General features: G+C 40.6%; 1 protein-coding gene across 2 annotated transcripts in view; it reads left to right on the top strand.

Annotated features, from left to right (window-relative positions):
* Positions 1 to 4,925: 4,925 nt before the first annotated feature.
* intu (inturned planar cell polarity protein) overlaps positions 4,926 to 26,181 on the top strand; it is a 25,955-nt gene continuing 4,699 nt past the window's right edge. The window contains exons 1-11 of one of the 2 annotated variants that reach the window (XM_004570696.2): positions 4,926 to 5,233; positions 7,446 to 8,035; positions 10,382 to 10,467; positions 16,925 to 17,140; positions 20,788 to 20,906; positions 21,513 to 21,602; positions 22,219 to 22,296; positions 23,710 to 23,896; positions 24,199 to 24,252; positions 24,840 to 24,902; positions 25,182 to 25,391. In XM_004570696.2, coding sequence (XP_004570753.1) covers positions 5,148 to 5,233; positions 7,446 to 8,035; positions 10,382 to 10,467; positions 16,925 to 17,140; positions 20,788 to 20,906; positions 21,513 to 21,602; positions 22,219 to 22,296; positions 23,710 to 23,896; positions 24,199 to 24,252; positions 24,840 to 24,902; positions 25,182 to 25,391 — 1,779 coding nt within the window. In that variant the 5' untranslated portion in view covers positions 4,926 to 5,147. Of the gene's footprint in view, positions 5,234 to 5,902; positions 6,156 to 7,445; positions 8,036 to 10,381; positions 10,468 to 16,924; positions 17,141 to 20,787; positions 20,907 to 21,512; positions 21,603 to 22,218; positions 22,297 to 23,709; positions 23,897 to 24,198; positions 24,253 to 24,839; positions 24,903 to 25,181; positions 25,392 to 26,181 lie in introns of those variants that run through there. The other variant, XM_004570695.2, reaches the window with a different exon arrangement.

The raw sequence follows: 26,181 nt of genomic DNA, 5'->3' as shown, positions 1-26,181 counted from the left end.
TAATTCTGTTAGTACTTTTAATTCCAGTAATGTATCCAGTACATGTCACTTTCTGACATCTCTGTAGGGATTCAATCATTTATATGTAGAATCAGGATTTCAGTGTGTGTAAATCTAGCAAAATCTAAGGATGCGTAGCAGGATGATGTGACAATAAGCTTTATCTGTTCATGTGCAGTGAAATCAACGGCTCTCCCATGCCTTATTTGACAGAAAATTGAGCATTTACTTGATATGTATGATTATTTGATGATCAAGAAACTGTATACTTGAATAAATCATGCAACAGTTTAGTTTAAAAAAAAAAAGTTTAGCAAAATTAATTTTACTACAACACTGATGACTTTCCTTTGGCTCTAGCTAGTAAAGTTGTTTTTTTGTTTTTTGTTTTAATTAAATGGACAGAAATAAAAGAAAACATACTATTACCTATTACAAAACATAGTAATCATACTCAGTCAGAGCCCTTTGAATAAAGCTTACTCAACAGCTCTGAGTGATGGTGGACTCCGACCCAGTGACGAGGCGTCACTGTCTAGAGGCTGGTGCAGTGTGGAGGTGGAGGTGGGGAACTGGGGCAGCCAGGTATCCCAGAATGCACTTCAACAATCAGGGATTTTCCAGGCTCTAAATCTAATCTGTTTTAATTTTATTAACAAAATTGTCCATTTCCTGTTGTTTCTGTCCATTTGATAAACAAATAATTACCTCGTGCTTGAAATAAAAGGTCACATACAACTAGCATTCTTACTGCAAAACATATTTGAAATGTACTAACTTTGCATGAAAATTCTCAGGAGTTTAGTGTAAGATAATCTGATTAGTTTGCAGTACTGTGCTAATTACCCTAAGTATGTTGGGGGTCACTGTTAGGTTACATGAAGTGCATCAGACATCAGATTAAATTAAAGTTGTTGATGCTGATCAGATTCAGACACTGACTTCCACCTTTACATTTTCCAGGGGTTAGAGGTCAGCCAAGACAAGTCACGTAACATCTGTTAGCTTGTTTAATCCAGTTAGCTAAATCCACAAAAAGCATCAGCTGATCACAGCCTGTACACAGAAAAATCTACTGGAGCTCACAACAGAAATTATTGTGACTCATTTCTAAGTGATTCTTTCCACCACACGGCGCCACTGCAACCAATCTGAGTCCCACTTTAACCCCTGACTCATTTTTCTGTTTAGATGTGGAGCCAAAGTCACCCATCTACAATGCAGGCAACATCAAGCTAGTTATTATTATTCCCTTTATTCTCTTGTTTTCTACAAAGCTGACGTTCAAACCAAATACATTCAGTAGTAAGAATTTAACTTGAAATAATGACTGATATCCCCAGTATTAATATAATTGTATCATGGCATTAATATGACAAGAGGTCAAGAAAGCTTGGCATAAATAAAGAAATAATTAAAAAAAAATTTAAGCCAATATAAATGTCCTACAAAGAGTTACTTTTACTTTAATACTTTAAGTAGATTTCAGAGCCTGTACGTTTTCACTTTTACCAGAGGTTTTTTGTTTTTTTGTTAAAGTATGTGTACTTCTACTTGTATGGGACTAATGTGTGTACTTTTGCCACCTGTGGTGAACAGACTTTCAGAGCTTGGCAAGTTGGAGCTACATTATCTTCTGTTTAGCACCACAGAGGAATTTACTGGGGAAGCACATCCTTTGCAGAGATTATTAATAATAATAATATTGCTATATTACATTTTAAAATATTTTAAGGCAGTAGTAAGATTTTTGTAACTGTGTGTTTATTGAGTTTTAAACTTTACACTGACACCAAGATTAAACAAAACAAAACCAACATAGCAGAACAAAACAAAACAGACAAAACAAAACAAACAGACTGGCAACCCGGCTCATGAATACAGAGAAATCAATGGAAAATCCAGACATTTTGATTATGAGATACGATTAGCAATACATATATGTGTATTGCAGTGATCTGCTTGCATTATACCAGGGCCCGTGAGAAAATAGCAGAAATATCCAAACCGACATAAATAATAAATGGGTCCCATATTTTATGAAACCTTTTGTCCCTACTATGTAGCCTGCATGTTAGCCATTGAGTCTTAGATGGGGCCGTGTCCGTGATCTAGTTCAAGAGGACACATTTCCTTGCACAGAATGTTAACAGTGCATAGAGCTGCTTTCCAAACTTCCCCCTGATTTTGTCGTTTGCCACTCCAAGTAGCATACACAGTGGATTGCATTCAGTGTCAGTGGTGAAGATCTTATCCAATTCACACTTTATGAGAAACCAGAATTATTGTATTTTCCGGCAGGACCATAGACAGTGCGTGAGGTTGCCCACCTCTATTTTACATTTAGGGCACAGCGGAGAAAGGTCTGAATTGTATTTATGGCATTGAGAAGGTGATATGTGAGCTCTGTGTAGGATTTAAATTTGGATTGCCTATACTTTATTAGACACGCTCAGAGATTTAGCATTCTCCCAGACTTCGTCACTGATCTCTATATGTAATTCCTTTTCCCAAGTGCTCTTCAAATAGGTTGTGTCAGTGACCCCAAATTCTGTTAACAGGCCATAACAAATTTTTATAGAAGTTCTGAGATTTGGCTGAAATATCTGCTTTTCACATTTAGAGACGGTTTGATTAGTGAGTATTGTTGTAGCCCTCTGTATATGGTCCCTCACTTGTAAATATCTAAAGAAGTCATGCCTATGAATGTTGTATTTATCGATTAGCTGGTAAAAGCACATAAGGTTAGACCCGTCCATTAAGTCAGAAAAGGTAGAAATACCATTCGCAGCCCAATTCGGAAAGCTGGGGTCAGTGGTCCCAGGCAAAAAAAAGAGGATAATCGGATAAGGGAGTGAAAAGAGATGTTAAGTGAGACCTTCCTTCTAGTTTTTGAGCCATTCGCCTTTAACAGTAGATAATGTGAGTGGGTTGCTACAGAACGTTGTTAAGGTCTTAAGTTTCCCCACAAAAAGCAAACTTTTCAAACGGAAGTTAGACATAGAGCTCTCAATATCCAACCAGACAGGAGTATACCCAGTCGGCAGCTATACGCATGGGTGCTCAGCTGATACTTCCTTATATCTGGAAAATCAAGGCCCCCTTTTGAGGATGGAAAACATAACGTGGATATTTTAAGACGAGGTTTCCTCCCTGCCCAAACAAAGGAGCTAAACCAGCCATTTAGAGTTAGGATAGTTTTATGTGGAAAAAGGGTCGGAACCATCTGTATTGGGTGAAGTAGCCTGGGTAGAATATTCATTTCAGAAGACCGAGCCAGGATAACGGTAAGGACTTCCATCTCTCCAGATCTAATTTGGCCTGCTCAAATAGGGGGGTAAAGTTATTTTTATACATCTGTTCAAAGGCAAGTGTGACCCTAATCCCCAGATACGTAAAGCCCTGTGGGGACCAAGTGAAGGGAGATGGAGAAGGGGCCCGTGGTTTTTGTTTCAGACTGCCCAATGGCATCTTCTGAGTGTAGTGTAAAAAACAGGTAAGACTATTCAACACGGTCAAATGCCTTCTCGGCATCAAGGGAAATTACCACACCAGGCAGAGATTTTTGTTGGAAGAACTGGATCATATTCAACAACCTCCGCATGTTATTATATGAATTGTGCCCTTTAATGAATGCCGTTTGGTCCTCATTAATAAGCGAGGGGAGTAAAAGTTCCAGACGTTTTGCTAATATCTTGGAGAGGATTTTCAGATCCACATTCAACAAAGAGATTGGCCTGTAGGAGGCACAATCTTCAGGTAGCTTACCTTTTTTAAGTATAAGGGATATATTGGCTTCCCTTAAAGAATTGGGCAAGAGACCCTTTTTAAAGGAGTCATTGTACATGTTCAGCAGCGGGCCAGCTAAAATTTCTCTGAATTCTTTATAAAACTCGGCACATAGTCCGTCTGGTACTGCTACTTTGCCAGCCTTCAGCTCTTTAATGGCATCTGTTTTGATATGGGAGAGTCCAATTTGAGGTTCTGGTCTCCAGACACCCTGGGAAGGTTAAGAGGGGCAAAAAATACATCCAATAGGTCTGCTGTATTAGTCTGAATTTGTGGTTTATAAAGGTCTTCATAGAAATTTCTAAATATATTATTAATACTGGTGTTGTCAAAAAACTGTTTACCATTTACATCTTGGATTTGCCTAGTAAATCTAATTTTAGTCTCTGCATCTTTTGTCAGTAGACAGTCTAATGCCGAGCATAGAGCATAAATTTCTTTGAGTTTACCCTTAGAAGGTTTTTTAAGATAATCTCCTTCTGTGTGTTTTAGCTTGGATTCCAAAACCTTCCTTTGCTCTGCTTGTCTACGCTTCTTACCTTTAGTATATGAAATAATGAGACCTCTTGAGTAGGCCTTTAATGTCTCCCAGAGTAACGACGGGTTATCCGTGGAGGGTGTATTAATTAACAAGAACTGTCAATCCAAGATCGTACAGGATAGAGGGGTCAAAGTGCCAATGGCTATCCTGGGGGGCGGATTCCTGACGTTGCAATGAAGGAAAACTGTCGCATGGTCTGATATAACTATGTTACCAATCGAGCTAAACGTAACTGATGGCAAAATAAGGTTTGGGACGAAGAAGTAGTCAATTCTTAGTAGTAAGATTATAACTGATTCAGCTTTTTTCCAAGAGGTTTAATGCAATAAAAACGCTACAAACTGTGTTTTTTACTGCGTGGTTAAGTAAATGAGCATTTTTACATCACTTGCAGCAGCATTGCGTGATTCTCTGTGGATTTTATTTTTATGTACATATAAATGTGGGCTTGCCTGCAGAGCTTTTTTGTTGGTAGGCGTGTTTCTGCTCCACCTGCCAAGAAGACTGCCGGGACACATTCCGCCCTGCTGGCCTGCAAAAACACTCAAAACTATGAAAGGAGAAAAGAAATAAAGGAGGACCCGCTTTGAATTGTTGTTGAACCGTGCACCCTGTGATTGACGTGAGAAACTAGGGGGAGGATCCTGTCTGGGCTCAGACGCAGTTTGGGTTGCACGCTGCTGCTCGGGCATACAGAAACTTCAGGACGGAGAAGAGGCATCCATCAGGAGGACTAATAAAAGTTTTAAAGGATTTCTCTTCGGGAGTCTTCTTCTTTTATCGGGCAGGCTCGTCCCGGTGGAAACATGAAACATAAATGATGTTCAACGTTTCCATAGATGGAGGTTCATTCTCTAAGAACCTGGAGGACTTTGACTCCATCCGCAGTGTTCTCCTTTACAGGTCAGTCTAAACTTCACTTTACCCTCAGTGAGCATACAGAGCATTTACGCACTTTATTTATTTATTTATGTATGTATTTATGTATTTATTTATTTTTCTACAAAGGCGACGTCCCGTGCTTTCATTTGCTCGGAGACACTGTTTTGCTGAAATCCTGAGGGGATTTAAAAAACCTTATGTATTCAGGGAGGTGGAGGCACCGGGCATCAAAATAAAGGTGCAAATTAACAAAATAAAAGCCTATATTGTCATATTTTATAGGCTACTTAAGGCTCCATATTCTTTCAGTTTCTTTACTGGATTTTTTAAAAAATTTAAAACATATAAATCATTAGCAGTTAAACTGAATTATTACTCATAGTACGTATAATATGAGCAGGCTTGAGCTGTTGTCTGTGTGCTTGCTGCATTATTTTATAGGAAATAGCTTCACGGTGCCAAATAAACCGTTAAGTGTGTTATCGTACGTAAACATGAAGTAAACCGTATCCCCGACCCGTTATAACATGATATGCTTATGTTGCTAATAATTGGCGGCGTGATTGACGGAAAACACTATTTTAACAGGAAACTTCAGCAGGAAAGCAGCTAGCAAGAAGCAAAAGCTTCTGCGTTGTCAGGGGCAACTGTGCTATCCACCAATAGAATTCGGTGCTCACGTGTCACGTGACCACACCACAGCGCTCACCACTGCTTACAACATGGCGAGTGGATGTTGGTGCTTGTTTTGGTGAAAGTTCCTCTGTTTTTTCGCGCTTTTGGTGAACTAAGCCGTCCATAAACCGATGGCCACCGCGAATCCCCGCCACTGTGCCGGGAAAAGTATATCCAGCCGCCACACGGACGAAGAGACAGCCCAGAGCGACGAAGGTAGTGACTGTGGATCCACAGCATCGAGTTTCAGCAGCTCCGACTCCTCAGAGTAAGGACACACTATGTGTCAGAGACTAGAAACGTTTCACCTGTCTGTTCATTTCAAATGTCCAGATAAATGTTGCTTTTGAGTGGGAGTACTGCTAGGTTGTCAGAGAGCGGTGTCCGCAGTTTCCGTCTCCTCCCTTGTGCTTTTCATAGCTCTGGGCAATGTTTTCAACTTGGGAGGTAAACCTTCATAAATAATTACATGCTTTCTTAGTAAATTTATGGATGCCGTGTAAAAGCTACTTACCGCAACTTCTTAAAGTTAAAAGAAGAAAGACCCGAGGCAAAAATAGCTCCAACTCTTTTACATATGATGTTTGTACATATGGTGTTTTTCTCTGTTCTGTTTTTACAGCATGCACATGGTAGACATTGACATATTTTAGGAGTTTTGATATTTGTTCTACAGTTCACTCAGAAACCCCCCAGAAACAAACAAAAGTGCAACATGTTTGTGTGTATTTTTTTAAGGGGCAGTGAGACCTTGACACTGTTACAGGACCTTTCTGTATTTCCACCACATCTACCTAGATTCCTACAGAGACTGCTGCTGGCCTGTTAGGGATCAGGGATGAATATTCAAACACTAAAATAGTGATTATATGTGGTGCACAATAGGAACAGAGGTCGCACAGAGGTCAGATGTTGGCTTAACAGAAATATGAGATCTTATTAAAGGGTGGCACAGTGTTGGAGTAGTTTGCACTGTCGCCTAGGTTCCTAGTTTGAATCCTGGCTGGTGTCTTTCTGTGTGAAGTTTAGAAAATGCTATATAAATATATAGTTATACAAGTTTTCAGTGGTCAGTACGAGTAGAAAAGTGTTATATAAGTGCAAGTCATTTACATACCTATTTGTTGGCACTAATAAAAAGTAATCTAGTAATAAAGAAGTTAGAATCCATTTATTTTGAGCTAACTGAGAATAAAACAGAGATCAAAGAGGGGTTGGAGATTATAACCATTTGATATAATAGGATTTAAAGCCACCTGAGCTGGCATTTCAGTAAGTGTGGGAAACATATTTAGGTCAAACAGGACCTGATATTGTGTGATAATGGTTGCTTTTCTGCAAAAACAACTGTTGTAAAACCTAAAAAATAAACTCCCCGCTCTCTGAAGCATTAATTCATGATTAATCCTCCATTTATTAATGGCAAACATGCCATTTATACATTCTAAATTCAGCTGCAGTTCAAAATTTGTTGTAGACACTTATTATGAGTGAATTCTTGGAACCATACGGTGAATATGAACAGTACATAAGGCTTAAATCCTCTGCTTTCTCTCAGTGACCTGGAACCAGAATGGCTGGACGACATTCAGAAGAACGGCGAGCTCTTCTACCTCGAGTTGAGCGAGGGCGAAGAGGAGGCTGCGTTGGCCCAGCAGGTGAATCAAGGTGTATCCACCAATCATGTTCGCTTCAGTGAAAAAGAGGCAGAGATCATCACAGAGCAAAACAAGAAGCAGCGCTGCGGCTCACGGGCAAAAGGTGAGCCCACGCTTAAAAAGCTGGCTAGGATCCTGAGGAGGAAACGGCGGCCTTCACAGCGTAGAGGAGGGAAGGATGGGTGTAAAGACAGCTCATCGCCTCCAGCATCAATCCTGAAGAACCAGCAAGGCCAAAGGCAGGGTGTGACTGTTCAGCAGCAGCAGCTGAAGGAGGTGTGTGTCTACCTCAACCCTAAACGTTTAGGAGGTTCTTCGACCCCTTTGAGTGATGGCGGAGGCCTGCTGGAAGCACTGCTGGGTGTGGTGCATCGCCCTGCCTGGAGCAGAGGTCAGGAAGACCCTGCAGTGCTCACACGGGAGGAAAGACTGACTGTTCATGGATTAATACCAAACAGTCCAGCCATCAAATGTGGCCAAATCCTAATTGGTAAGAACATAAATCCAAAAGTCAGCTGGTTTTATCAGTGAGGGATATATTTGTTACTTCAAAGCTTATACTTCAGAGAAAGAAAAGTATCTGGGTAGAAATTAATCACTTAATTGTAACAAAACTGTTTGCGGAGGAGCTTGCGCCATCCTCAGAACTAAACTCCTACCTTCACAAGTGAGGAAAAAGTAGCTATGTAGCCATTAAGATTCTGTAACAATCATCAGCAGAGTCTAGATATTAGTTGTTTTAGTACTGATAAAGATGAAAATTTAAAAAGTAGAAGAAATGGGAGGAAAAAAAATACAGCCAGTGCTTGGGATTTAAAAAATCACCAAATATTGGTATCGGTTTTTAAAACCCTAGATTGGTCAGGCTTTAGTGGAGTCGTGTTTTAGTACTGACACATTAGTTTCCACACCACACAAGTGCCCTGCCAAAGCACGGGCTGTAATTATGACGACATATCCATAGTGACTGCACGCAGATTTCTTTTTTAATAATCACCTAAGCAAAGCCTAAATGTTGACTCTAGCATGCAACACAAGAAAAAAATCTTAGGGAAAAGAGAAAAGTCTGCACACCGTTTGCCTTCTGTTTGATAATCTGTTTTATTTTAAATTACACAATTAAACTCAAATTGGGATGTGAACTGTATCTAAATGATGTTTATAAATAAAGTTCATTTCTTAGGATTTGTTAATTGACTTGTTATTATCATCATTATCATAGTAAACAAAGTAACCTAAGTTTGTCATATCTTATTTATTTAATTTTGCTTCTTGCAGTGTAGGTAGCAGCCATGTGTGTTGAAACCATAGTGCTAGTAAGCAGTATAAATCTGTCTGGAGCACACTGACCTATCTGCCCTGTTTAAAGAAATTTATTCAGTGCCATATTTTTATTCATGTATTCGCTCAGAGCAGCTTTACATGATTCACAGTTGTGTTTTTTTAACTCCTTATTTGTTTATCCCAGGCTGTGTTGGAGTCCCTCAGTTTATTGTCTGCTTGAAGCAAAAAGGTTTCAGCTTAGCTTTCTTCTGATTGATTTCCCTTCACAAACACAATGTTTGTGGGTTGGGCTCTTGTGTGTTGCATGACATGTTAGGGATATCCTCTAGCGAAGATCCAAGAGGAGAACAAACTAGGGGTCGACTTATGTCAGTTTTATAGGGGGAGATAATCACGTTCAGTTTTCTTACCAGAGCCACATTTCTTATGATCCAGTCCTCACATACTTGTTTGCGTTGTCCCTTAAAAAAGCCTCTGTTAACATTTTACAGTAGCTGAAGCTCTGCGTGCTTGTCAGCGATGAAATCGAGAACAGTTGTGGTCCTGTAACTTCAGCCGAGAGGACTGCGATGTTTATCGCAACTCCAGCGATAACCGCTGCCTTACTTTCAAACCGCAGCTCTGTCAGATTTCAGGAGCTGCTTCAGACTAAATGCACTTGTGTGATGGCCTTTTACTCTTGTCATGTAACCAATCAGATAGCGGGTGTAGGTGAGATATTGCTCTAGACTTCAGAGTGGCGACTGCAAAGAGAGATGTGGCTGCGTTAGAGCCAAATCAGCAAAATCCACATGAATTATTTTTATTGTAAATCTGTAAAAATAAAAATAATAATAATGATACCAATGATTAGCAAAAAAATGCCTTAAACCTAATTCATCTACTTTAAAGAAAATCGTTATTCATGACCAACTCTAAACCTTTACAATCCTCCGCCTTAAATAAAGCTTTTACTGCAGATTTGCAGAGTGACTGGAACTTTGTGCGGTCAGATGTGGTCCTGTCTGTCTGAAAGCTAAGCATCTCTGAAGTGATTTTCTTCTTGGAGGACTAATCTTTTTTTTGTTGTACCAGCAAACAGAGGAATGCCAGTTGTGCTTCACCACAAATGACTACCCACATCAGTTACGGTTTAGAGGAGCTTTTATGCAGTGCAGCTACATGTTTGAACAATTAGACTGCTTAAATACCTGAAATAGCTCCGTTACTGAGTCGGTGGAGCGCTTCTCTGCACAAGAGCAGGTGAAGCTCTTTACCGAATGCAAACAGCAGTGGGTTTAGTAGCAGATTGCAGTTGCATATAATTAGTTTTTACAGGAAAGGGGTTGGCATAAAAAAATGAAGGTACATTTCCTTGTTATGGTTACATTAAAGAAACCTGTTTTGTATATCTACCAGATGCTTTCTAACTCTCACTGTATGTCTCAGTCCTAATATACACGGCGTGTCTATCTTTCTGTATGATGACAGTGTATTTGTTAAAACTTGCTGCTTTTGTCCTGATTGAGCCAGTTTACTTGATAAATATATACTTTCTGCATGTTTTTCTCAGGCGATGCGCTCGTAGCTGTAGACGATGTCGACGTGACCTCGGAGAACATCGAGAGGGTTCTCTCCTGCATCCCGGGACCAACGCAGGTCAGTGTGTGCGTGAGGCAGCCAAAATCACTTTTTCTGCTGGTGTTTGGAATTGGTGACATGCCGGTGGTGTAGTCAGTGATGATTTCCAGATCTGGATAAAGCTGACACGGGGAGTTGACGATAGCTCTGACGTACCTGGATTACCTGTAGCAGCATTCATTTATGGCTTTTATGGCCTTTTTTTTTTTTTTTTTTTTTTTTGACACAGCGAATCAACAGGAGTTTGTATTCTCAGCCTCTGTTAACAGTTAGCTCCAAAGTGACGTGTTTTTTTGTTTTGTAGTTATGCCTCTGTGAACTACCACGGTGGATTTTAATGAAGAAGTGCGGACTTTCAGCTTATCTTTTTAAACTAGTTTTCCACTAACTGTTTATGAATTACAGACATTTTTTCTGTAAACACAGGCTCAACATTAATTGTAAAGATTAACATAATTTAAATATAAGGAATACTTTTTTACACTGAAATCCTTTGCAGTCTAAAGTCTAGAACCCGTAAACTTCACAAAATGCTGTATTTCCACCTTAAGTTGCTCCTTGTTTTTGGGTCTCTCTGCCTTATGTTTGATTTTCAGTAACAGTTATGCTCTATTGGGTTGAAGAATATCCCATTTCTTTACAAACTCTTGGCTTGTTTTTTGTGTACTTGGGAACTGACCTTACCTGGTCATGAAGCTGCTCATCAGTCAGTTGTCAAATTACTTTTGAGCCTTTTGTATAAAAATGGCTCCAAGTCGTAAAGAGTTAATGTATAACATAAATAAAGCTAGAAGTCTTACTGTCAATATTGGGAGGCCCCTTTTTTATTTGATGGCCACTTAATGAGTGTTTTGTGTTGCCCTCTTTTCATTTGGTTTGATTTCTAAACGTATAAGGCAGCATGTATGCTTTTAAGATCCCGCTGCCTGTCATGAGCAGCAGTTGTCGAATGCAGATACAGATCAAATTGCTTTAAAACGCAGCGGGCCTGCCAAGCTGCTAAATTGTGAGTAAAAAAGCATAAGCCAGCACTGTTTAGAAAGCCTTCAATGATCCTTTGATCGTCAGCAAAGAAAAAAAAACAACAACCCGCAGTCTGCGTCTCAGATGTGCATTTTCACCAAAAAGCAGACCATCAAAAAGAAGGAATTTGCAAATGACAGAGTGTACGCAGAGTTGATGGCAAACATGGCGGATGCACAGGACGGCGGTGTGACTATTTTTCGGTGCCACAGGAAGCTGTTGCGGGACTGAAAGCTCAGCTGATTAGAAGTTGTAGTCGGAAACTAAATTACATCGTACGGGAAGAGCGAGAGAGATTTTTGGGGAAAAATGCGCAGCTCCTCGGGCACTGTGATGACTTTCAGAAACTTGAAATAGAGCTGTGCTGCTGACAGAATCATTGTTTGGTGTGCGTGTGGGTTTGTTGGAGGATAGAGTGTGTTTCTGTGCGCCGAGCCTGCCAAATGGAACACAGACAGTAGTTATTAAGTTTGAAGGAACAAATATTAGTATTAAAGTCAGTCCACCATGGCCTTTACCAACCCTGAATGAACTACAGCTTTTCCTTTGTGCCTGCATGTGTGTGTCCATCCATGAATGAGCGGTAAATGACTGACATCAACAGACTGGAATTCTAGCAAGAGCACACTCCAGTCTAACCACATCCTTATTATTTATGATGAGAGAAAGTGCTGCAGTTAGCCCACTCGGCCTCTTTACTCAGAGATTTCCCCAATTTATGCTCAGCCTCTTTCAAACTGTGGTACACCCTTATTTTTCATGTCATTTCAATTTGATGTCCACAGCTCAGAACTTACCGCTTTCATCATCTGTGCACCCAAAATAATTAAAGATATGCTATCATTAAATCAGTTTTTTTTTTCTTTCTTTCTTTTTTTTTTACAGCTTTTAGAAGTCACTTTGCAGCACTGAGTTTGAAAGGTAGATCAGCTGGTGTTTCTCCAGCGCTAACTTCTTCTTTAATAATACCCTTAAATTGGCTCAAATGGCCGAGCTCCCAGATGTAGGCGCCTGCTGGAGAGGCGGGTGGCCTGTGGTTAGTGCTGACAGGCCTTGGAGAGTTCTCAGGGAGCGATCGCTGGTTTAAAGAAATACGATTTAAACATTTTGACCAGGTAATTTGATCTTTTTTCTAAAATATATTGGGTAGGCTCCATGTAGTCTAAAGTTGGGAGAAATAAATACAGATTTATACCTTTGGAAAGTCTGCATCGGCTTATTATTTACTTCTCCGAGCAAACAATGCCCGTGTTAGAGTTTTAACTCCAGATTGAGTTTTTTTTTCTTTAGAAAACTGTTCGCATAAATCAGTGTGAGCGGTTCTACGGTGTGCAATAAATGGCATAGTTCACATTCTGTGTTTCACAACCAGATTGTAGTTTTGGTGTGACTAGTGACAGTGAAGATGTAGTGGTTAAAACTTACTCACTGTGGGTTGAGGTTAAGTCTCAATTCTGTTCACTTCGCCTTTCTGCTTTTCCTGCAAACATTTTACTTAGAAAAACGACTTAAAGCAGCTTGGTTCACCCCATAGGGTGCTGACCTTGGACATGAGATAAACAGCATACAAGCACAACCATATTGCTTCAGTTCATGTCAGCTTATTAACTTTTAATCAGGAAAGACACTTAACCCTTTAATCCCAAGTGTATCATGTTTGATACAAGAGTTTTTGAGACCTCTATATCAGCGGTCCTCAACCTTTTCTGTGCCACGGACCGGTTTAATGTCAGTCAATATTTTCACGGACCAACCTTTAAGGTGTCGCAGTTAAATACAACAAATAAAATGATACGACCAAGAAAAAATTGTGGTATTTTGTAAATATAATAATAAACGCAAATTCACTGTGTAATTGTGTAACTTTATTAGCAGCGTCCTCCTGAAATGCGCCAACAACATTGAGAGTAAAATCCTCCTCTCTGCCCCTTAATGCTCTCTGGTCGCTATGGTAACGCGTAAATATTTCTTTCAAAATCAGACACACAGCTACAACACGGGAAAAGACCGATTTAACAGTAAAAACCCTGAAAACCATAAATTTCACACCCGATCCTCAACTCTCGCGGTCCGGTACCAAACGACTCACGGACCAGTACCGATCGTGGCCGGGGGGTTGGGGACCGCTGCTCTATATCATCAGTGTGATTTATAGGTTTTTGTTTAAGGTAAACAAAATATGATTGCACAAAAATGAAAACACACACAAATTAATATATCTTTTTTTATGTCCGATGGTCAAATAAACATACCAGCTTAAAAAAAGTAATTAAGTGCCCTGCCCATATGGTATTTATAAGGCTTTTTATTTACTATTCATTTGGAAATCATGAAAGTGGGACTGCGCTCTGTGTTTTAGCAGGAGCAGTTTCTTATAAACAAAAGTCTTGAGTTAAAACAAAAGAAATTGAGCTGGTCTAAAAATATCCCATAAATTTATACTTGGTTAAACACAGTATTTTAAGCAATACTCTGCTTTGCCCCTTTGTGCCACGCTAAAGTCTCACTGGCGCTCACGGGTTGAAATACTAAATAAAATGTGATGTGGTGAGAACCTGACTTTTTTAGCTGAAGATATCTCAAATACCAACGCTAACTGAATCGTTAATTTTTGGGTTTAATCCTCATATAAATGTGACCTAGTTTAAGACAACCACATAAAGGAAATGTCTTTTTCTTCAGCCGGTTTTTACAAAAGATTCATTACATATAATATTTATGTGTGTAAAAATGAAGAATGAAGTATAGCTTTGGCTAATATTGTGTAGTTTAGCCACAACAAGCTGTTGTCTCCCCATATCAACTTGATGAATGTTGAGTGCATGAAAGGTCGGGAAGGTGTAGTGGTTGCGTTATGGGTGTTAGAGGGCACCATGTCTGTTCACCGATGGTCAGTCACAGTGGACGTAGGTGGCCTCCTTTATTCATCTCTCAAACCATATATCTCTCTTTTCTTTGGGTGCAGGTGTACAGCTGAGTCCTGTCCTGTTTAATTGCCTGTTTCAAATTCCCCTCCAGCATTTGAGTACAATTCAAACCCTGTGCTTCTGTGGCAGAGCCTTCCACAAACTATAGCTGTGGTCTTCTTCCAGCTCAGCTTCTGCTTTAACACAGATTGCCTCTCTGTGTCATAAATCTGTTTGATATGATGCAGAATTCGCATTCGAATGAATGATGGCATATTTTCTAGTCCCCGAGGCAGTGAAGTAACCCCAGACTCTAATATTTCCACCACCATGCTTCACATTTGGTATGAGCATCTTCTCCTGAAGAACTGTCTGTTCTAAAGACGTCTGGTAATACTAACCCTGGTCCGTGTGTCCATCCGTCTGTAACTCTGACCCGTCTGTCTGGAGCACATTATTATAAAAAGCCAGGGTTCACTCAGATGGTTGTTTTTTTGTTCAACTTATAGTTTTGCTCTATTGCTCTTTTTGGAGTACAAAGTCTTTTTCCTGGCACACCTCCCATGTAGGTTAAATTTAAATGAGGTAAATTTGTGCAGTCTCGATCATAGATGGACTTCGACATCAAGAGTTACCTACAGGTCCTCTAATGAAATTAGGGAGTTCTTGGAGACGTCTTTTAACATCAGTTTGGTGTTGGATTAAACTTGCTTGGGCCACCAGCCCTTTAAAATCTCTGCCACTTGTAGGTAATTTTCCTTGGAGTGAAATATATTTTTAAAAAATAATTTAAATATGTTTTTTTTTCCACGTCCTTTTCCTCCTAAAGAGCTCTTTAGGTCTTGGCATTATAGCAAACTGAACAACAGACCCTAAATGTTGCTGTCACTCATCTTCTATTACTTTTATTTTCGTAGATTAAACAGTCTTTTAATAAGTTGTGAAAAGACTTGCTTATTTGTTTCAGTGTATCATCTTTAATAATATCCACAACATTTTTTGTCCCGCTTTTAACTCAGCTTTGTTTTGATTGGTTGTACCTCATAAACAGAAGGTTTGAATGGTATGTGGGCGGGGCTTCTGCGCTCACAGACTATGTGCTCTGATGAACATGATAGTGATATGGTTTCTATACCACATCATACAGATTAAAGATTTGAAGAAAAAAATGCGTGGAACTCACTGTTTAAAGCACTCTGAGTTCTTTTGCACATGCTCAGCTCAGTATTTGAAATTTGACCACGTTTAATATGACCACTATAATCCAATGTTGTATAACCACTGACAGAAAACAAGGAAAAGCTCCAGAGGCCTGCTTCAAATTGTTAAAGGAAGGAAGAAGGTAAAGCTTTATTCATCCAGCTCTTCCTGAGCAACTCTTGCACACATTATGTTAACCAGCTGTTCCCTCTCACATCTGGACTCTGGCTCTGATTTACTTGAATTAGCATCAGCTTAGCTCCATAATTGGCCTCTGTGGCGCTGACAGCCTTCAGCCCAGAGTCAACACAGCGTGTGCGCAGGTATGCCGCTATAGCGTGTCTTTACTGTGAGCCGTCAGCACTAACTTCAGCCTGAACGATTCTTTAATTCAGTGTTTGCGTATGAGCGCACATACGTCCACACGGTCTTTCTTTGTGTTGATTCATTTTTGGTGTGTTTCTAATCTGTATGTGCATAAAAGAGGCTCTCTTGAAATGGAGAAAGCAGTAATCACAGGGCCTAACTAAAAAGTTTATTTAAATAAATACAGATCTTCTTTAATCAAAACTCCAGCACGATGATTTTAATTCATCTGTCTCCAGACTCGTCTATCGTGTCCTAATCTGTGAGGTCAGCAGGCAGCCTCTGACTCCAGCTATAATCACACTTAAATGTAGGTCTGACAAATTGTTTAAACAGAGACACCGCAGAGTTGCAGTTTCTCATCCTCCTGTGCGTCTCGGACACATGTGTTTCCATGTGCGGATGGTCCGATTTCCATGCGGCTCTTGTGTCTGTTTCCACTGCGACTTTCTATGAATGACAATGTGAAATGGAGGACTGTGGATGGAAAGTAAAACTGCTGCATGAATGAGAGCAGCAGTGCTGTCCGCTGCCTCAGCGCTGTTCCTCGGCCTTGTGAAGCAGTCTGGTTTTAATTTTAGTCAAACACACACACACAACCGCACCGATCTCTGCTATGTGTCATACTGCGGTTAAGCCTAGATGTCAGTGTCACTTTCTCTTTGACAGTCGCCGTCCCGCTTTTCACTTTTCTCCTTAGTGAATGTGTAATGATTGAAGGGTTTTTTTTTCTTTTTTCCCGTCTTTTGGAAGCATGGCGCACATGCACACCTCGCCAAGTATAATCAAGTGGAGACGCAGTGACTTGCAGAATTTTTAGAAATGAATGAAATCTCTGAGAGGCCCTGGCAGGCAGACTGATGAAGTGATATTGTAAAAGAATGGCTGATTTTCTTCTTTGTCTCTCGGTTTGTTCCTTTACACTCAGAACTATTTCTCCGTAGTCTTTCTCTGATTTCCCTCATGTGTTGCTCCTCCAGGTGAGGCTGACCTTGGAGACCGTGGCTCCGTTGGACCGGGTCAGCGCTGGCGACACTTCCCTGATCCGTAGGACAAAGGCCTCTCCTCCAGTCAGCCAGCTGGTGCGGCTGCTGTGGGGCGAGGACACAGCCGAACTTCAGATGTCCATATCGCACATCCCTCATATCGTCATGTACCTGTCACTCAAACTGGACTCCACATCACCACAGGAGGAGGTTAGACAATAAAAATGCTACGATGAACAGTCTTTAAAGTTCATTTAGTGAAATCTTTGTGCTGCGTTGGTGCTGCGCTGAGCTTTGCAGTCTGCAGTCTCACTCTTGTTCATGTTTGTGCTGTTGTTGATCCTTTAGGTTTGCCACGTCACAGAGAATTACAAGTTTTATAGACAAAGAACTTCTTTGAAGTTAAATGAAACTCGAGTGTTTAAAAACAGAGAAAAGTCTCCAGTGGAGACATTGTTTGTGCTTGTTCTCTTTGTTTCTCTGATCGTCATTGTTTTTTGCTTTGCTTATTTCTCACGATGACAAAGTCCGATGTGGCTTCTTTTTCTGTTTGAGCCAGCTTTTCAGCCAGTCAGTATTTAACCACACAGATATCTTATTCCAGATGGCAGACTTTTTGGAGGTTTGTGCATGAACGTGTCTCAGTAATCTTCCTGCTCAATATTCTGTGTGAAACTCAAAAGTTACACAGACAGACATGGAGCCATAAATCATACTCAAAGACCTACACTAGCACTAAATGGCGTTTGGACCGTCTTTTGCCTTCAGATCGTCCTTAATTCTTTATGGCACAGATTCAACAAGGTGCTGGAAACATTCCTCAGAGATTTTGGTCCTTTTTGACATGACATCATCACACAGTTGCTGCACATTTGTTCACTCCACATCCACGATGACAATCTCCTGTTCCAACACGTGCCAAAGGTGCTCTACTGGATTGAAATCTGGTGACTGTGTACACTACTGTGAGCTCACTGTCATGTTCTTGAAGCCAGTTTGAGAGGATCTGAGCTCCGTGGCATGGTGTGTTATCCTGCTGTGATCAATAGTGGGTCAGCCACCACCTCCAAAGGGGACAACCTCCATTAGGGTTTAAGCGCCTGGTTCTCATCATCTTTTTGAAGAAGCTTCTTGGATAAAAGGTGACGCGCCTTCACAAACTTAAAGTCCTCTTTTTCCATTTTCAAAAAAATTTGCAGAGCTTCAAAACATATTTGAGTTAAATAATGACCCAGCCTATTAAGTATAAGTGAGCCTGTCAACATTACTAATAAACTATTTAAATGTTTGAATTAATAACCACATGGGTACTCTACAGTGAGCTATACAGTATATAATTATTTGGTACTTTGAATGCTCATTGCAGTGATACCAGGTTAACTGCTTTATGTAGGAAAAAAAATAAAACGACTTATTTTGTTATGAAACATTTGCATCTGCAGACATGTCCTATTTTGAAACAGTAGCTATAAAACTTTACAGTACCTGTTTTTGTTTGTCTGTTTAATTTTGCCTGAAGTGCAGCGTAAGTGTAAACCAGCAGCTTGTTGTTTGGTGAAAGCAAACTTAAAGTATTTGGGGGAATTTTTGTATCCTTCCCCAGTTATGTCTATGCAACCATGCTAGCCACCAGTACTGAGGTTTAGCAACATCTAGGATATTATTAAAGATAAAGCATTGGCTTTGACACAATTTTTTTGGCAAAATGTTAAAACATTTTTGCATTTAAAGACTCCATTGAATCCCAAAAGGATAGACAAATAAAAAAATAGCAATTGTTTATTTTCCTATTCATCTAGTTTTCTGTCAAAGTCTCTGGTGCTTCTGTTTCACTCATTTATAGCTAGTATTTAAAGTTATAACGAAGAAAAAAGTGTTTGCTGGGAAAAAAGGCAGTGCTGCTGACTCCACAGTGGTTATAAGTACTGTCACCAAAGCACTAAAGGTACGATTTGAAGGATTTATTGGCCAAAGAGCTACATTTAGACTTTGGGTCTTCCAGTTGAATTACAAGCAGAGTTCCTGTGTTTCTCTGCAAAAGGTTCCTGGAGGTCCTCCACTGAAAACAGGCTGCTATTAAAGAACAACATGTAGGGAGCTGTTAAAAGAGAAAGCCACCTTCAGACCTTAAATACTGCTGATAGGTTTGACCTAACTGAAACTGGCAGAATAAACAGAACCCTAAAGGCTGCTGTTGATATCCAAACCCCGGATGACCACATATTTTCCCATTCCTTTGGAGAGTAAATTGGTTTTTGGGGAAATCTGATCGTGACTTTTGTGGTCAACGGCTCTCATGACTCGGAGCAAACTCTATAAAACTCAATTTAAGACACTGAGCTGTGCTGAACAGACTGATTTAATTATCCACATTCTGACAAAGGGCATTCTGATAATGGAGTATTGAGTATTGGCCGTAGCTGTGTAGGAAACCCCAAGATTGGGAGTGGTGAGCTTCTCTTCTCTTCTGAATTTCTCTGATGTGAGTCAGACACTTCAGAAAACTACTACTCTGGACAGCGTCCAGCGCCTGCGGGTGCTACCAACCAAAACTAGAGAGTGGAGAGAAAAGCGAGAGGTGCTCTCCATCATTTTAATGCCGTGAACTTTCTATCCTGCCCCACGTTCCCTTTGCAGCAGCAGCGAGCTGTTCTTCCAGTCGGGCTATAAACAAAATAACATTTCCTATTTTAATTAGATCCATGTGCATGGTGCTGTTTTAACATCCCGTAGGTAGGACACAGCTCACTTGTAGTAAAGTGTTAATCCCAAAGTCTCTGCTGACCCACACCTCCCACACTGTAATCACATTTTCCCCGTGGACGCTGCTGGCAGGTTGACGTTGCCTTTATGGTTGCACTTCACTGTTCTGCAGTTCCTTTTTGTGTCTCTGCACGCCAGAGTTTTTTCTTTTTTTTTTTTTTATCTCGACCTAAAGAGCACTGGTGATAGAGAGTACAGCTTGTCTGGAGCCACATCAGCCAGCGGTTGATTTTTCTAAATGACAGTGCTGCGCACGAACCCGCTAAACTCTGACTTTGATTTTTTAAGTCCTTTGATTGTAGGGTAGTAGGAACCGGAGAGGTTCAGTGGTGATATTTTTGAGCTTTAGCTGTGCGATGTTTTGCTGATGTTTGTGTACAGGCTGAAGTTGCTTTCTGTGGTGGTTGTTCTGTAGCAGCCTCTCCGTGCGTGCTTTGTCCCCCAAGGTGAATATCTCCCATCGGCACTTGTTTGTGCCTTTGTTCTGGTTGCCAAGGCTATAAGAGGCCGTTCATTCAAAGTTTTTACCCCTCACCCACCATCCTCTTATCCTCTTGGCGGCTTGGATCTTATCCGCTCCTTTAAAGTTGCCAGCGTGCTGGGAGGAATACTAATAACTCAAACAATGCGCTGGATCTGCCCCAGAGCGCTCTGATTCTCTGCTGCTCTTTCTGCAGATTTTGGACCTGCAGATTTTTGCAGTCGCAGGAATAAGAGTTGTACAGAAACTAGCTGAACATTAACCGTGTGCCGCTATGTCCCTGAGAACGAATGGCAATTAAATTCCTGTGTGTCCTCCAGGACAGGAAAGTCAAATATTTAAAATGTGTTTGGAAACATTGGTCTTTAAAGTGACATATTTTTGTTGCTTTTTGGAGCCAAAGTGACATTGTTGAGTTGTGGCTCATCCATTCTTTCTTTTTTTTCTCTCCATAATTTATGGCAGAGAGCATTTGGTAGCAGCCAAGTTCAGATATTTCACATTCTGCTATTGAAAAACTAACCAGAGTTTGTTTTCCCCTCTATGCAGCGTGCGCGATTTTAACAATAGAGTTTGTTTCAATGCTAAGCGACGCTGCTGTCTGTGTCTGCAGGAGGAAGTCTTGTACCAGTACCCTGTGTCTGGAGCATCCAGCCAGCTGAAAGGAGTGAGGGGGATCTTCATCACTCTGTGTGACATGCTGGAGATTGTCACAGGCGGGCGGATCATCAGGTAGGAAAGATAAAATGTGCTGCAGCGTGCTGAATCCAGGCTACGCACACAAGAAAATCAGCAGAGCCATCTAATCATCATATAATGCTTAGCCCTATAGATCTGTTATAAGATGATAAGGGGATCTTTGGAAGATATCTTCACATGTAAGGGGAAAGAGAACTCCTGTATTGCGTGTACTGCCAGTGACACTGGTCTCTTGTCACACATGGTGCGCTTATGATTCCAAACGCTCTGATACTTTGTCAGGCTGGAGCTCACTGCCTTTATAGACACTTACTGCCTATTAACCTGATTAACCTGGTTGTGGTCACAATGAAGCCACTTTTAATTTAAGTTTCCAATAAATTTTTGTAGCAGCTCCGCCCCAGTAGGTCGCTCCATGGTGTACTGGTTAACTCACCCACCCACATTACGTACGTAAAAAAAAAAAAAAATCAAAGAAAACAAACTACAACACTTTTCCCTTAAAGTGATCACTGCCCAGAGGGTGAGCTGCCTTGGCAGATGTGTGTACTACTAAGAGTGTTTCTTGTATTGTATTAAAATTAAGTCACCCATTTCACCATCTCTCATATCCTCATCCATCCTCTTTTTCCCTCCCAGTTCGTCTCTTCTACTCGGCAAACATCTGGTACATGTTGGCTACTGGAAAGAAAGCAACAATCTTCTGGTCATCGGCCTTCCTGCTGAGAGGTAGCCTCAGGCAGCGTTACACACACACACGCACACACACACACACACACACTTATGCTGTGAGGTCAACTGCAGGCACATTCGACATGCTGTGTAGATATTACACAAGTCGATAGCACATGGCAGGTGTTAAAGTTTGACAGTAATTTTTCACGTATATCTTTTTTCCTTTTTTAAATTGCTGCCCTGTCACTGATGTGGCAATAAATCCTCCGAGCATGACCTGTGCTCCAGAAATGAAGTATTTTTGGAAAGAAGGAAAGATTTAAGAGCACAATCTGTAAAAACAATCGGAAAGGACCGTCTTTTTTTCTTCATCTCCTCGCTTTTAACTTTACCATGTGCTTCTCTTTGTCCTTTGTTGGCCAGATGAATGCCTCTTTAAGAAGCACGTGGTCGTAAAACGCTTGGCGAGATGAGTCACATTAGCCACCTTTATGTTTGTAGCGGGTCAGCCCCGACCAGTCATCGTCTCACGCCTGGAAATAATGGATCGATTCTTGAAGAACACCCACAAGCAGAAAAAAAAAGCACTGCCGTAAAAATGTTTTTCTCCGTGGCTGCTGGCTGTTAATCCAAATATTTGATAAGCTTGAATTTTTCCATTTCCCTCCAGGGTTCCTCTGCTGTATCTGCAGACCGTGGTAGGAGACGTAGTCCGCACACTAAAAGTGATGTACGGCTCCTTAGACAGGTTGGTCACTGTTGCCTTTCCCTCAGTCCTGCTGAGAGCTGGTTGGAACTTCCTCTTTCTGGTTGCCATTTTTCCACATTATGCAAAATATGCTGAAATCAAAGTAAAATGTCTTAGCTGTAAAGCGCAAACCTTCCCCACAAACTCATTATTGTCTCAATTTGTCTACTTGATCTACTTTCTTCTCATGAGCATGTTTTTTTTCTTTTAAAGGGGACCTGTTCCACTCATTTCTAGGCCCATGTATGTAAGGAGGGAGTAGGGGGAATGTAGTCACTTGTTTGTTTGTCTCTCTTTGTTAGCAGGTTTCTAGCTGTCATTTTTCATATTTTGCGTGATGGTAGATCACAGATGGTACAGCTTGGACAAGGCCACAGCAAATGTAACAATAAGTCTAAACATTTGACCTTAACCTTCATTGTTGGCGCCAAAGTTCAAACCTGACCTTGAGGAAAAAATGTCAAGAAACCATATTGAACAATACATTATATAAAAGGGATGGAGAGAGCTGTGCAACACACTTTTTAAGTTTATTTCCAGACTGTATAAATCTCTGCAGGAGGGAAAAATGTATATCATGTATATTGTGTGCAGATGGGAGGCAGAGGCAAATATAAAATTAACAAAAAATCCTGATTGGATGAATTTATGTGAGACACGCTGATACACCACAATTTACTTGGAAGAACATGGTAAAGATTTTATACCTCAAAGATAAAGTGTGAGAAACTGTTCATCCTGAGCAGGAGCACTACTGGACAATGTGTAGGAATAAATCTGCAGGTCTCTTCCAAAGCTGTTCTCCCACTGAGGCAGCTGGCAGAAAAAAATGTAATAATTGGTTCAGGAGTTGGTCTTTGACTTCACTGTAATTTATCTAGGAAACCTACCATCTGGACTCGATGAAAAAGATAAATACTTAGAATAAATACTTTTTAAATACTAATGGTGGGTAGCGAAACATGCCAGACTATTAAAGACTGGATAGAAATCACACAGGAAGTAGATGACATTTTATATGACACAAGCTGTGTCCAAATTCATGAATTTGGACACAGCTAAAGACTGGTCAAAATGCAACACATTTTTGAATCAGAGGTGTTTCTTCTCTGTCTGTGCATCTGTGATTTATCTGTAATTTAAATGTGTTATATGTTATAGTTTTTCAACTCTAGAAATGAATCTAAAAGGTGCTTATGTCATATGCCTGAAAAGACTAATTACAAGGAACACGACTGTGAGTGCAGTGATGTGTGCAATTTTATTTCATCTTTTCAGTTGTTTTTCTCATGTCTGTTATTAGTAGATGAACTTGTGCTTTTGCATGTTTGCCAATTTCATGAATTAACATTAAACAATAAAATTAAATATATTTTTTTTAAAAAGATTTCTTCTAATTGTGTCCTCCCACAGTGCGTTCTGTAAGGCGGACCACGCTCCCAGGTTGGACCATTTCTTCTGCCTGTTCTTCCAGCAGCTCATCCAGCCCTCGCGTCTGAGGGAAGGCTCCTCCTCGGCACCTCCGCCCGACATCTCAGGGACTCTCTTCCTGGACGGACTGCCGGCGGTTCGATGGCTCACGCTGCCTCCAGAAATCAAGGTACACTGCTGGATCTGTGAATGTAAAGTTTCTTCTATCTTTCTGTTCTTACATGTGGCTTTTGCTTGTTAGTTTAGCTCTGGTGCCCCCTTGTGTTCAATATTAAAAACAATACCTGCTTGATTTTGATTGATTTATTAAATCTGATTAAATTTTAATGGACTTCATAATGACAGTGGGTGGTGGGAATAAAGCGTAAGAGTTCATGAAAAATCGCATTTAAAATGACTGCAGAAGGCAGCTTTAGTGTTAATAATATTTATGTGTGTGCGTTTTGTTTGGTTGTTTGTTTTCATCTGTAGATGGAGGTGGACACGGTTCTGTCTGACTTTGAGTCTTCTGATTTTGGAGAAATGGTAAGAAATGTTAGTTTTCCACCTTTATACGTTCTCTCCTGCACATATAAAGCTGTGCTGTCTTTGCAGTCAGCTGCAAGTCAGTGAGGTTTAACTCTTTCTCATAAAGAACGTCTAACGACCTGCCCCTGGACCCTTAATGACGAGTTTTCACACTCATTATACATCAATAAACCACTCTGTTCAGAAACGAGCTTCAAGGTTTACTCGCAGCAGGCTTTCAGGGGTAAAAGGTTAAGTGGGCAAAGACACACGACCATCATAAGGGCTTCTCTTGAGCATGTGTGCATGTTTGCTGAGATCTGTCTTCTGTCTTGAGCAGCAGAAGGGAGAAGGTCAGACTATTTATAGGAAGGCGTTCATGTCTCTGTGTGTATTTTTAATGAGCAGCTAATGAGGTCTGGTCTGTCCCTTTGTACGCGCAGCGCTAACAGGTTAGAGATGGATTATTGATGCTGGGAGCAGTGAAGCTGTTACTGCTTTCACTTAAATGATCATTCTGTTGAGCTCCACTGATTTAATGTTGCACTCACACAACACACAGAAAACCTTAAATGTGACTTTTTTTGTTCTATGTGCTTTTACAGTCTGAGGATTTCTTTGGCCTGAGGCGTCTGTATATAATCCTCGGCTCCTGTTTGTTCTATAAGGTAAGTTTCATAGTCACAACACGCACATGCCTGCTTCAGCGCCAGCAGCCTTATCATGTTTTTACTTCCTGATAGCATCTACGGTCTACACAGCTATTCTCGTCCAGATAACAGTCATTGTGTACATTAGGTGGCCTCTCACACGGGATAACAGGATGATGAGTGTGTTCTGTGGCTCAACAGCAAATTTACAAACAAATTAAGCTGTTAAATTATTAACTGAGAGGATAAGGGAGACAGTAATTTATCCTTTCATGTTTCCACTCCCTCCCCTTCCAGTCCTACCTGATCGCCAACCACCTGCCTAAGGAGGACTTGCTGGACGTGTGTCTGTACTGCCAGCACTACTGCCTGCTGCCGCTGGCGTCAGAGCAGCGCGTGGGTCAGCTGGTCATCTGGAGAGAGGTGTTTCCCCAGCAGAGGGCTAACGGAGCCACGCCGGGCTACAGCCAGCCAGAGGGCCGACACTTCCTCCTCATTGTGGGGCTGGTAGGGAAGGAAATCACTGACTTGTTTTATTGATATTTATTCTTTTCCTTGACAAAACTCCTTTTCTCATTTCAAATAAAAGGAGCATTTAATTATCGTGTTTACACAAAACCCACTTTAATCCCTCTTTACATTCACCCTCCTTGTGTGAAGAAAAAAGTACATCATCTCTAAATTCTAAGCATATATTATCTGGTCCTTAGTATTCTAGTCTTAAAATGAGGTAAGTAAAACCTCAGATAAATGACAAAACATGACATATTACACCTGAACCAAAATTAAAATGTCTATGCAAACTTGCATAGGAATTAAGTAGCAGTAGCAGCAGCAACCAGGTGCTGCTAATCAAATGCACTTGATTAACTGATCATCAAGTATGAAAGCAGAGGTTTTGGTGCAATGTTCCCTCTAATTTTTACGTGGCCGATCAACACAATTTAAAAAGTGGTATAAAATCCACACTTTTTCCAGCAATTGTTCCGTCTATGCTGCTCACATCTCCAATGGTTGTACACGTTGTTATTAACGTGGCTTCACTCCTCATCAGCCGCTTTTCCAGCTAAAACACCGGTGTCGGCACATAAGGACGCTGTCATAGCCTGTCAACGACGTTGATTATCTGCGTATATACAAATGTGAATCGCATTATTGTCTGGACTATGGGATAAGGTGGCATCGTTCTAATCCCATACAGGAGCAGCCAGTCACTGACTGACTAACACTGCAAAACAGAATTGTTAAAGTATTAATTTTAATTTCAATTCAGGTTAGATTTTTTTTTTTGTGCGCA

This window comes from Maylandia zebra, linkage group LG3 (assembly GCF_041146795.1).
Source record: "Maylandia zebra isolate NMK-2024a linkage group LG3, Mzebra_GT3a, whole genome shotgun sequence".
Classification (NCBI taxonomy): Eukaryota; Metazoa; Chordata; class Actinopteri; order Cichliformes; family Cichlidae; genus Maylandia; species Maylandia zebra.
Note: the sequence above shows the minus strand (reverse complement) of the source record. Positions and strands in the feature narration are given on the sequence as shown.